The following is a 12015-nucleotide window of genomic DNA, read 5'->3' on the forward strand; positions in this document are numbered from 1 at the left end:
TTAGCATTCACATCCAGCAAAGTCCCGGCAAACAGCCTTTCAAGGGTGAATTGCAACCTTATCAGTCCTTGGATAGTTGCCAGGCCGATAGCTCCCAGGCGCAACGCTGCACAATGAAATACTTGGCAAGGAGTGTCTGTGAGGCACGGACTCAGATAAGCAAATCTCCACGCTAATAAACAAACTAATTTGTCTCCTGCAAACACCACTCCCCTTTCGCTCCTATTTATTCCCTACGGGAGGGTCCATTCAGCATCCACTTGTGGCTTTACGCCCAAGTCGACCCCTATTCCTTAATTGTTCTCTCTGTGCAGTGGTGGGCTTCAAAAAATTTTGGAACCTCTTCTGTAGGTGTGGCCTGCTTTCTGGGTCCACTGGTGGGACCTCTTCTAACAGGTTCAGTAGATTTGACGAACCGGTTCTACCGAATAGGTGCGAACTGGTAGGAACCCACCTCTGTCTGTGTGCATGCACACATCGGGAACAGGCTCCAGCTGTTCTTCTGCCCCACTTATCTCCGACTCCGAAGGCATCTGATAAGTGGCATAGGGCTCTGGCCCCCTCTCTACCTCCGACACAGAGCCCTCATCAGAGCCTTCCCCAGACTCCAGGACTGGCCCATGTTCCTCTCCAATCTCCTCACTGTCTGAGTCTGCTGCCAACTCCTGGCTGGCTGTTGGCGGCCCACAACAAGATTAGAATAACATATACTTCTACAACTTTGTGTAACGTAGGGGTAGTCAACCTTTTTATACCTACCGCCCACTTTTGTATTTCTGTTAGTAGTAAAATTTTCTAACCGCCCACCGGTCCCACAGTAATGGTGATTTTATGAAAACCTAATGAAAATTTTTAAGTAATGCTATGATTTTTTTTTTTGTCAATTAAATTTTAAAAAAGGAAAGTGCTTCAGCATCGGACAAAACGCCTACCGCCCACCATGAAAGCTGGAACGCCCACTAGTGGGCGGTAGGGACCAGGTTGACTCAGCCTTCCAGCCGAGGTGGCGCAGTGATTAAATGCAGCACTGCAGGCTACTTCAGCTGACTGCAGTTCTGCAGTTTGGCTGTTCAAATCTCACCGGCTCAAGGTTGACTCAGCCTTCCATCCTTCCGAGGTGGGTAAAATGAGGACCCGGATTGTTGTTGGGGGCAATATGCTAACTCTGTAAACCGCTTAGAGAGGGCTGAAAGCCCTATGAAGCGGTATATAAGTCTAACTGCTATTGCTATTGCTATTGCTACTGGTGTAATGTGTTCATTGGAGAAGTAAAATGACTTTAAAAATTGCCTTTTGCAATACAAAACCTTTGATAGAAAAAAAAAGATCCATTGTAAAATTGTGTTTTCAACAAGGATCCCTTCCTTCGGGTGTGGTTAATTTTTGCAATTAATTTCAAATTCTACATTTGGAGTCTGAACGCCCAAGCACATTTTCAAAAACTGACGATGAAACATACCATTTCAGAATCAAAACCAGGCAAGCGTTTTGGTTTAATTTTTATATTAGGAAATATATATATATATATTTTTTTAAAAAATTACCTGTAATACAGAAGAACATGTGTCCAGGGTGCTTCCAGATGAGGGGCTAGAAAAGCAAGTACCCAACCATGGGAGGAGACGAGATTTTATTATTTCCATACTTTCATAATTGCCACCTGAGTTGATAAATTAAAAATATATATATGACAAAATGCTTTCAATGATTGGGTATGAATCCATTTCAGAAACACGTGCCATATATGTACAATACAGAGTAGGCTTAATATTGACCTCAAACCCAGAGGTGGGTTCCTACCGATTCGGACCGGTTCGGCCAAGTAGGAAGTAACTTGGCCTGCTGCGCCCCCGAACTGGTTCTATCGGTGCTGCCATGGGCACCGCCATCTTGTTTTTCGCTTCTGCACATGCGCAGAAACAAATTTTTTTACTACTGTGCATGCGTGCTTAATGCGCATCAAGTGCGCACACGCCCGAAGCACATTCCTGAGCGAACCAGCGGTAGCAGAAGCCAGAATCCACCCCTGACCTCAAGGATTGATGGCATTATCCAAAGAGTTGGGAGTCAAAAGGGGGAGCCGAGGAAATGATTATGGGGCCAATAGGAATAAGAGAGAATTTGATAACTAGACAGATTATTTGGGTATTAAAGTTTCTTTACCATGTGGAATGGGAAAAAGGAATAATTACCATTAAGATTAGTTGTTCTGTTTGCTTCACCTAACTAAAACAAATGAAACAGGATATTGTTATCAATACCCCCTGTGGGGTATTGTGTACGAGGTCTACGTGACACAGGATGGCCAGGTACTTTGGGATGATCGATACGTTGGCTAAGAGTATAAAAGACTGTAAACAACTGCCCTTCGGGGGTTCAGATTTTGCTTGACCAATCGCTACTGAACCTCTGCGCAATAAACTTTTCCCTCTGACAAACAGCTGGTCTTGTCTCATTTTTCTGCTACAGGAAGAGACTAAATCTGGAACAGCAGCTTGACTTACTACTAAAATTCACCAATATCCCAATAATATCAGTGCGAGCGATTGTGGGTGCACCTAGGTACAGCCACGTTACACCTATCCTCCGCGAGCTGCACTGGCTGCCTATTGGTCTCCGGACACGCTTCAAGGTGCTAGTCGTTACTTTTAAAGCCCTACATGGTATCGGACCTGGGTACTTGAGAGACAGCCTCCTGCCAGTCACCTCCCAAAGACCTATTAGATCCCACAGACTAGGCCTCCTCCGAATTCCATCTGCCGGTCAATGTCGGCTGGCAACTCCTCGGGGGAGGGCCTTCTCTGTGGCTGCTCCGGCCCTCTGGAACGATCTCCCCGTGGAGATCCGGACCCTTACTACCCTCCCGGCCTTCCGCAAAGCAGTTAAGACCTGGCTGTTCCGGCAGGCCTGGGGCTGTTGAATTATCCAGCCCCATTCGAGGTTACGGCTGTTGTAGAATTTTAAATTGTTGTCTTTATTTTATTTTTTGTATCCCCTCCCTTTTTATTGTGAGCCGCCCTGAGTCTCTCGGGAGTAGGGCGGCATACAAACTTAATCAATCAATCAAATCCTTGGTTGACATTACAAATGCATCAGATGTATTCTTCCCATTACAGGTAGTCCTCGTTTAATAACCATTGCAGCATACCCCAATGGTCATGTGATAAAAATTCAGCTGCTTGACAACTGACTCATATTTATGACAGTTCGGTGTCCTAACAGGGTCAGGTGACCCCCCCCCCTTTTGCAACCTTCTGACAAGCAAAGTCAAAGGGGTAGCCAGATTCACTTAATGACTGCCGTGATTCGCTTAACAACTGTGGCAAGAAAGATTGTGTAAGGGGGCAAAAATTCGCTGAACAAATGTCTCACTTAGCAATATACATGTTGGGCTCTGTTGTGTCATAAGTCGAGGACTACCTGTAATGACCACAACAGTTTCAGTAAAAAGGATTATGTCGAATCTTACCTTCTTCACATTTTAAATATTGCCTATTTTTATAAAGCCCTAATTATTATGGGTGGGCAATCTACAGTAAGATTCATACTCTAAGACTGGTGGAAAATTCAAGTCCTAATCGAGGAGGTAAGAATTATTAAGGTAATGTCTAAGGACATAGGCAGTTCCAAGATGGGAGGGATATTGTGTGTGTGCATCTGTGTGTAAAGGTAGGGATTCCAGGTCTGACAAATTCAATATTTCCAGATATTCTGGGACTCCTTTAGGTAAGCTCACCTTCTCGACACGCTTGATTGAGAATCGAAAACAGCTGTCCCTGGATCACAGAATTCAGCTCCATGATTTCGCAGCACTGAGTCAAATTTTTATTACATGAGTTAATCTGAAAATCAGGTAAATGTTCTTGATTAATCCAGTTTTATCCATATTATTCCTTCACCAGTCATTCTTAGCAATAGAACAAATCTGAGTCAGAAATACAATTTTACAACATACACCAATGGTGGGTTCCTACTAGTTTGGCCCGGTTCAGCCGAAACAGTAGTGGCATGCCGGCCTGGGCCGCAAAGAGTCCATGCCTCTAAACTGGTTCCCTGGTTGCCCCAGTGATCACTGCCATCTTGTTTTTTAGTTCTGCGCAAGCGCGGAACAATTTCTATTGAACTGCGCATGCGCACACACAAATCCGGCAGGTTCTGGAGAACCGGTAGCAGAAATTTTGAGTAGTTCGGAGAACTGGCAAATGCCACCTCTGGCTGGCACCAGAGTGGGGTGGGAATGGAGATTTTGCAATATCCTTCCACTGCCACACCCACCAAGCCACACCACGCCCACCAAGCCACGCCCACAGAACCGGTAGTAAAAAAAATTGAATTTCACCACTGCGCGCACAACACGCATCCAGCATGCCCACGAGAAAAACGGCAGTAACTCCAGCTAGAACCCTGCCATACACCATCACTTCTGCTGAGTAGGAATGACAGAGGGTATATTGTAATAAATGTGTGTAAAGGTGAGCTAATTTTTTTCTTGCTTTTGGCCATAACGATCATAAGAAAGTTTTCCTTGTTTACTAAAATACCACCTTGCATCTCGCATCTGCAGTGTTTATTATAATAAAGGACTGGGATGTGAATCTCACCATCGTAACACAGTACAATAAAGAGGAAAAAATCAGTCTACATTCGCACTAAATCACGTCATTAACAAATAAAACTATTTTCCATTTATCTTACGCTATATCTGTTATTTCTCTGTTATTCCATGTGGTGCTACGTAATACATAAAAAGGAAGAATATTTTTTTTTTGCCCACAGCACATTTGGAACTGTGATAGACATGATCACAAATAGCAATAGCAATAGCAGTAGACTTATATACCGCTTCATGGGGCTTTCAGCCCTCTCTAAGCGGTTTACAGAGAGTCAGCATATCGCCCCCAACAATCTGGGTCCTCATTTTACCCACCTCGGAAGGATGGAAGGCTGAGTCAACCCTGAGCCGGTGGGATTTGAACCGCTGAACTGCTGATCTAGCAGTAGCTTGCAGTGCTGCATTTAACCACTGCGCCACCTTGGCTCTCAAATGGGCGCGTTATGAGACTCCTTCATTCATAACATGACTAACTTTGTCGATTTGAAAGGCTTTTGAAACATATTGATGCAAAGTTTGTGCTTTTCTTCCCGTTTTCCTGTAATTTTTAAACACTCAAATTGGGACAGGAAATCTGGTGGGAATCAAATGAAGCGTGACATGTGCAGATTCTTAGATAAAACATTAAATCAGGAATGTCTTGCATCCACAGAAACTGGGAAAATATATACATTCTATGGAACATGGATTCATGAGGTGGAATGTTAGGCTTCATTTAGACCCAACTGTAGCATCAAATGATGACATGTGTGAATGAGCCATGGTAGATCAAGCTTTACACCTCTGAACTCTGTGGTATTAACTAGACACAAGGACAGTTTCCGCTCCTATGCCATCACTCTGGCTAAACAACTAATTTCCACTACACTGTCAAACTATTTAGTAAGACTGTATTGATATTCTTCTTCTCATCTTTGCTATTACCTATCTCCTTTTCCATTTAGGACAATAACCCTGTTGCTTGTATCTTTAAGATTTATATTATTTTATTTAGTTTCCTAGTACGATTTAGGTTGATTGTTTACTTAGTCTCCTATGACTATCACTAAGTGTTGTATCTCATGATTTATGGTGAATGTATTTTATGATGACTATGATCAGGATTTATCACGTATAGCTTTTATATGCAATGAGAGCTTATGTACTGAAGACAAATTCCTTGTGTGTCCAATCCTACTTGGCCAATAAAGAATCCTATCCTATCCTATCCTATCCTATCCTATCCTATCCTATCCTATCCTATCCTATCCTATCCTATCCTATCCTATCCTATCTTCACAGTGTAATTGTTTTCAATCCAACCGGCCCATACATCAAAGACTTCCTGATGGATCGTCCACAAACAGTAAGGGTTGGGTCCTTTACATCTTCCACGCTGAAGCTCAGCACAGGCTCCCCTCAGGGCTGTGTTCTCAGCCCATACTTCTACTCGCTGTATACATATGACTGCATATCCTCTGATCCATCCAACATCATAGTAAAGTTTGCAGACGACACAACAGTGCTGGGTCTCATAAATGGAGGGGACGAATCAGCATACAGGGAAGAAGTCCAGAAGGTCTCCGCATGGTGCTCAAGAAACAACTTACATCTAAATACTAGTAAGACAAAGGAGATGGTGCTAGATTTCTGGAAGCACAGAGAGGAACCTGCCCCACTGTATATCAAGGGGGGCTGTGTGGATGGGGTTTCCTCTTTTAAATTCTTGGGAGTGCTTATTAGTCTAGATCTCACCTGGAAAAACAACACGTCTCTGGTGATTGGAAAGGCCCAACAGAGACTTCATTTCCTTAGAGTCCTGTGGAAAAATCAGGTGGAACAACGGCTGATGACCTCTTTCTATCGGTCCACCACAGAAAGTCTCCTCACATATTGTATTACAGTATGGCATGCTGGTTTAACAGCTGCGGACAGGAAGGCACTACAGAGAGTGATCAATTCAGCACAAGAAACCATTGGTTGCCCTCTGACACCACTGGATGACATCACCAGATCTCGCTGCTTTAGCAGAGTAAGGAAGACACTTAAGAGTTGATTCACACCCTGGTCAGTGTCTCTTTGCACTTCTACCATCGGGCAGAAGACATCAAAGTATAGCCAAACGAACAGACAGGTTTAAAGATAGTTTCTATCCTTGGACTATCCTTTAAAATACAACCACAATCACTCCATGCACACGCTACTTTTTCCTCTTTTTCTTTCTTTTCTCGTTTCTGTTATAATTTTGCACCAGTGAGGTTAAAACCAATTTCGTTGTATTAAAGTACAATGACAATAAAGATTATACTTATACTTGAACTTTCAGACTACAGATGCAATTGGATAGGGGGTGAATGAATCCTTACTCTGACAGTCATTCTCTGAAGGCAAATATATACATTACATTGCAATCATTAAGACATGGATCATAATAAATTGTTAATAGAAATTGCAGATGTTGCTAAGCCATTTGCAATTTCCTTCCAGGGGTAGTATGGACCTGTGGTTTAGAAACCAGGAGACTGTGAGTTCTAGACCCCTCGGGCATGAAAGCAGGCTGGGTAACTTTGGGCCAGTCAATCTTGCTCAGCCCAACCCGGGGTTGTCGTCGTGGGGAAAAAATAAGAAAAGGATGGAATATTAGATATATCTGCCATCTTGAATTGTTTGTGTAAATCAGTGGTAGTCAACCTGGTCCCTACCGCCCACTAGTGGGCGTTCCAGCTTTCATGGTGAGCGGTAGGGGTTTGCTGTAACTCTGCTTTATAAATTTTATAAAGTAAAGTTACTTCCCTATTTTATAAATCACCAATTACTGTGGAACCGGTGGGCGGTTAGAAAATTATACTACTAACAGAGATACAAAAGTGGGCGGTAGGTATAAAAAGGTTGACTACCTCTGGTGTAAATAATAAAGATGAGACATTAATAAAAAAAAAAAAATGATAAATAGATTCCATTCTTTACCATGAATAGCTGCTGTATCTCAGTCTGCCTCAGAAGACTGTTGCAGGAACAAAAGGGAAAGTGGTTGGGGTTGAAAAGAGCTAGTTTCCAAGTTACCTTGGTCTGAGCATCTTGGAGGATCAGCAGAATAAAAATCTTAACACCTAAAAAGCTTTTACAGGGTATCATTCTAACCATGTGAAATGCAAAAGGTTGAAGGGAGGAGGAGGGGAATGACACACCTGTGGAAATATAAACTAAGGGTGTAAATCTGATCCAAACTGGACTCAGTATTTGCCACCTGGTGACATTATTATTATTATTATTATTATTATTATTATTAATAATAATAATAATAATAATAATTGTATAATAATTATTATTATTATAAATTGTGGCACAATTCAGTAGCACAAATGATCCATTGGAATTTGTGCAAAAATTATAATATTAAAACAGCAACAAACTGGTGGGAACATCAGCCTAAAAAAGTCACCGAAAATCAGATGGTCAAGATCTTGTGGGATTTCCGTATACAAACGGACAAAATACTGGCGCATAATACACCAGACATCACACTGGTTGAGAAAAATAAGGTCACAATCATAGACATCGCAATACCAGGTGATAGCAGGGTCGCCGAGAAGGAACATGAAAAAATCGCAAGATACCAGGACTTAAAAATCAAAATTCAACGACTATGGCACAAACCAGCAGTGGTAATTCCAATGGTAATTGGCACACTGGGTGCTATTCCAAAAGCACTGGAATTACATTTAAAACAGTTAAAAATTGACAAAATCACCATCAGTCAAATGCAAAAAGCCGCACTGCTTGGATCTGCACGCATATTACGAAAATACGTTACGATGTCCTAGGCCCCTGGGTGGGGCCCGACTAGTAACCAATGCCAAATCCGGCGAAACAACTGGCCGCTGTGATACAATTGTATAATAATAATAATAATGATAATAATAATAATAATAATTCTTTATTGTCAGTGCACAACATATGTACAATGAGATTGGTTGAGCTCCCTCAGTAACCCCCCCAACACACTACAAATCACAGTGAAGACAAAAAATATATATCCCTAACCCAAAAAATCATATTAACAAACACTCAGTCTCATTACACCAGTGTGAACATGTTACACCTGCAAGTCCATTGTGCTGCTTAATTATGATATTGCTTTGCATTCCGGAATTTGACAGCCCACGGATAAAAACCATTGTTCAGCTTGTTTGTGCGGCTGCCTCTGCTTCTATATTTCCTTCCAGATGGTAGGAGGGTAAAGAAGGACGGGCCAGGGTGTGAGTTGTCCCTGAGGATTTTCCTCACTCTCCTAAGGCAGCGAGTCCTAGTGATCTCATCCAGTAGTGTCAGGGGGCAGCCCACAATGTTTTGTGCTGTGCTCACTACCCTCTGTAATGTCTTTCTATCCCTGGCTGTCAAACCAGCATGCCACACCGTAATGCAATGAGTGAAGACACTTTCTATTGTGTAAAAGGAGGTCATCAGTTGTTGTTCCACCTTGTTTTTACATAAGACCCTAAGGAAATACAATACAATAATACAATACAATAGCAGAGTTGGAAGGGACCTTGGAGGTCTTCTAGTCCAGTGTTTTTCAACCACTGTGCCGTGGCACACTAGTGTGCCGTGACATAGTGTAAGGTGTGCCGTGGGAGAATTACTTTATATATAGTCAATATAGGCACAGAGTTAAATTTTTTTAACATTTTCTAATGGTGGTGTGCCTCGTGATTTTTTTCATGAAAAAAGTGTGCCTTTGCACAAAAAAGGTTGAAAAACACTGTTCTAGTCCAACCCCCTGCCTAGGCAGGAAACCCTATACCGTTCCAGACAAATGGCTATCCAACTTCTTCTTAAAGACTTCCAGTGTTGGGGCATTCACAACTTCTGGAGGCAAGCTGTTCCACTTATTCATTGTTCTAATTGTCAGGAAATTTCTCCTTAGTTTTAAGTTGCTTCTCTCCTTGATTAGTTTCCACTAATGTTCTACCCTGAGATGCCTAGGAGAATAGTTTGACTCCCTCTTCTTTGTGGCAGCCCCTGAGATATTGGAACGCTGCTATCATGTCTCCTCTAGTCCTTCTTTTCATTAAACTAGACATACCAGTTCCTGCAACCATTCTTCATATGTTTTAGCCTCCAGTCCCCTAATCATCTTTGTTGCTCTTCTCTGCATTCTTTCTAGAGTCTCAAAACCTTTTTTACATCGTGGCAACCAAAACTGAATGCAGTACTCCAAGTGTGGCCTTATCAAGGCATTATAAAGTGGTATTAACACTTCACATGATCTTGATTCTATCCCTCTGTTTATGCAGCCTAGAACTGTGCTGGCTTTTTTGGCAGCTGCTGCACATGGCTGGCTCGTATTTAAATGGTTGTCCACTAGGACTCCAAGATCCCTCTCACAGTTACTACTATTGAGCAAGGTACTACTTATACCGTACCTGTGCATTTCAGGGACATCTCCATATACTACGGGTACCAAAGTGATTTTTCCACTGGTAGCACTGGGAGATCACACACACACACACCCCATTTTCCAGTCCAGCCCAGATCAGCCCTGGAATTTCATCCTATTGTTTTTCCTCACCCACCCAGGTCGACTTTTTAGATCAGCCAAGGTCGACCGAGGGCGATCCGTGCCAAACTGGGGCGTGGGAGGAAGAAAAGAAACTTGAGTAATCAATAGTTGCAAATAATCGCTGGTCCGAGATGTTGTCGGTATACAGTATCCCATTACATTCCGTTACCGTGGCAACCAACCACGTTAACTCCCTCCCTCATCTTGGCGCTGAAATCCAGCGTCCTTGGTTACTGTTTTCCCGGGAAATCACTAGAGGTCTCCAAGGATCCATTCAAGTCCGGATCCATCTCCCGCCATAAACTTGCTCCTCAAAGCTCCATTCGCGAATCAGATGGTGGCGGGGCTTTTATATTTATTTATTTATATTTATTTTGATCTCTCAGTCGTTTACGAGGTAATAGGCGTAAGAATAAACATGAGTATGAATAAAATGGGGGGGGCGCGAATAAATGGAGACAGGAGGACAGGGACGGTAGGCACGATGGTGCGCTTATGCACTTTTATTTCCCTTAAGAAAGAGGAGTTGGTTAGCAACGTCCTTCTCCTAAAACATCTCGTTCTTGGGCAGCCGCCTTGGAAGCTTATTACCCCCAGTGAGTGAGTGAGTGAGTGAGTGAGTGAGTGAGTGAGTGAGTGAGTGAGTGAGTGAATGAGAGAGAGAGAGAGAGAGAGAGAGAGAGAGAGAGAGAGAGAGAGAGAGAGAGAGAGAGAGAGAGAGAGAGAGAGAGAGAGAGAGAGAGAGAGAGAGAGAGAGAGAGAGATGGATATAGATAGATAGATAGATAGATAGATAGATAGATAGATAGATAGATAGATAGATAGATAGATAGATAGATAGATAGATAGATAGATAGGGAGGTAGGGAGGTAGGGAGGTAGGGAGGTATGGAGGTAGATAGATAGATAGATAGATAGATAGATAGATAGATAGATAGATAGATAGATAGATAGATAGATAGATAGATAGGGAGGGAGGGAGGTAGGGAGGTAGGGAGGGAGGTAGGTAGGTAGGTAGGTAGGTAGGTAGGTAGATAGATAGATAGATAGATAGATAGATAGATAGATAGATGATAGATAGATAGATAGATAGATAGATAGATAGATAGATAGATAGATAGATAGATAGATAGAGAGGGAGGTAGGGAGGTAGGGAGATAGATAGATAGATAGATAGATAGATAGATAGATAGATAGATAGATAGATAGATAGATAGATAGATGGAGAGAGAGAGAGAGAGACAGACAGACAGACAGACAGACAGACAGATTTCCACTTTCTTGCCCTTGATTTCGCCGGAAGGGAAAATAATATTGCATTACGTTCAAAAAATAGAGAGGATGCTAGACACTCAACACAAAAATACACACACACACACACACACACACACACACACACGCACACGCACACGCACACGCACCAGCCACCTCCTCGCCCCTAGATGCCTTCTGGAAAGGCAACCCTGCTTATGTAAATCAGGAGTTTTTACACACTCACGTAATAGTCTTTATACCAACTTTCCAGCTTCTCCTGCAAAATCCTGCAGGTCTCATTGTGGATTAGTCTTCTCAAGGTGTCAGCCATGCTTGCCAGAGATGGCGACAAGAAAGGGCGAGCCAAGGCTGCTCTTGGGGCTAAAGAAAAGGCTTCTTTCCCCAACGAAGCGAGGGCTATTCCTTCCTCTTGGGGCTTCTGCTGATCTCCACCCCGGAGGTCCCAACGAGGAGTTGTCCTTAAACGGAGGGCGGCCTCCCAAACGGGCTCAGCCTGGGATTTGTCCTTGCAAGCCTCCTCTATGATTGGAGCATTTTTATACTCGGTGATTGTTAAACAAACTGACGTTTGCTTTGCTCGGCTGTCA

The 12015-nt window shown here is 42.8% G+C and overlaps 1 protein-coding gene across 5 annotated transcripts in view; it reads right to left on the bottom strand.

Moving 5' to 3' along the window:
• Positions 1–12004, bottom strand: part of SPATA18 (spermatogenesis associated 18) — a 29929-nt gene extending 17925 nt beyond the window's left edge. For all 5 annotated transcript variants that reach the window (XR_015697917.1, XM_087724753.1, XM_087724750.1 and 2 more), the window contains exons 1-3: positions 11652–12004; positions 3737–3842; positions 1545–1660 (exon numbers count right to left, since the gene is read on the bottom strand). Coding sequence is in view for 4 of the 5 variants with exons in the window: in XM_087724753.1 (XP_087580879.1) it covers positions 1545–1660; positions 3737–3842; positions 11652–11738 (309 nt within the window). In the remaining variant the exon portion in view is untranslated. The remainder of the gene's footprint in view (positions 1–1544; positions 1661–3736; positions 3843–11651) is intronic.
• Positions 12005–12015: the final 11 nt, after the last annotated feature.

This window comes from Thamnophis sirtalis, unplaced genomic scaffold (genome assembly GCF_051295495.1).
Source record: "Thamnophis sirtalis isolate CommonGarterSnake01/CBP01778 unplaced genomic scaffold, rThaSir2_p1.2 scaffold_10, whole genome shotgun sequence".
In the NCBI taxonomy this organism is placed as follows: domain Eukaryota; kingdom Metazoa; phylum Chordata; class Lepidosauria; order Squamata; family Natricidae; genus Thamnophis; species Thamnophis sirtalis.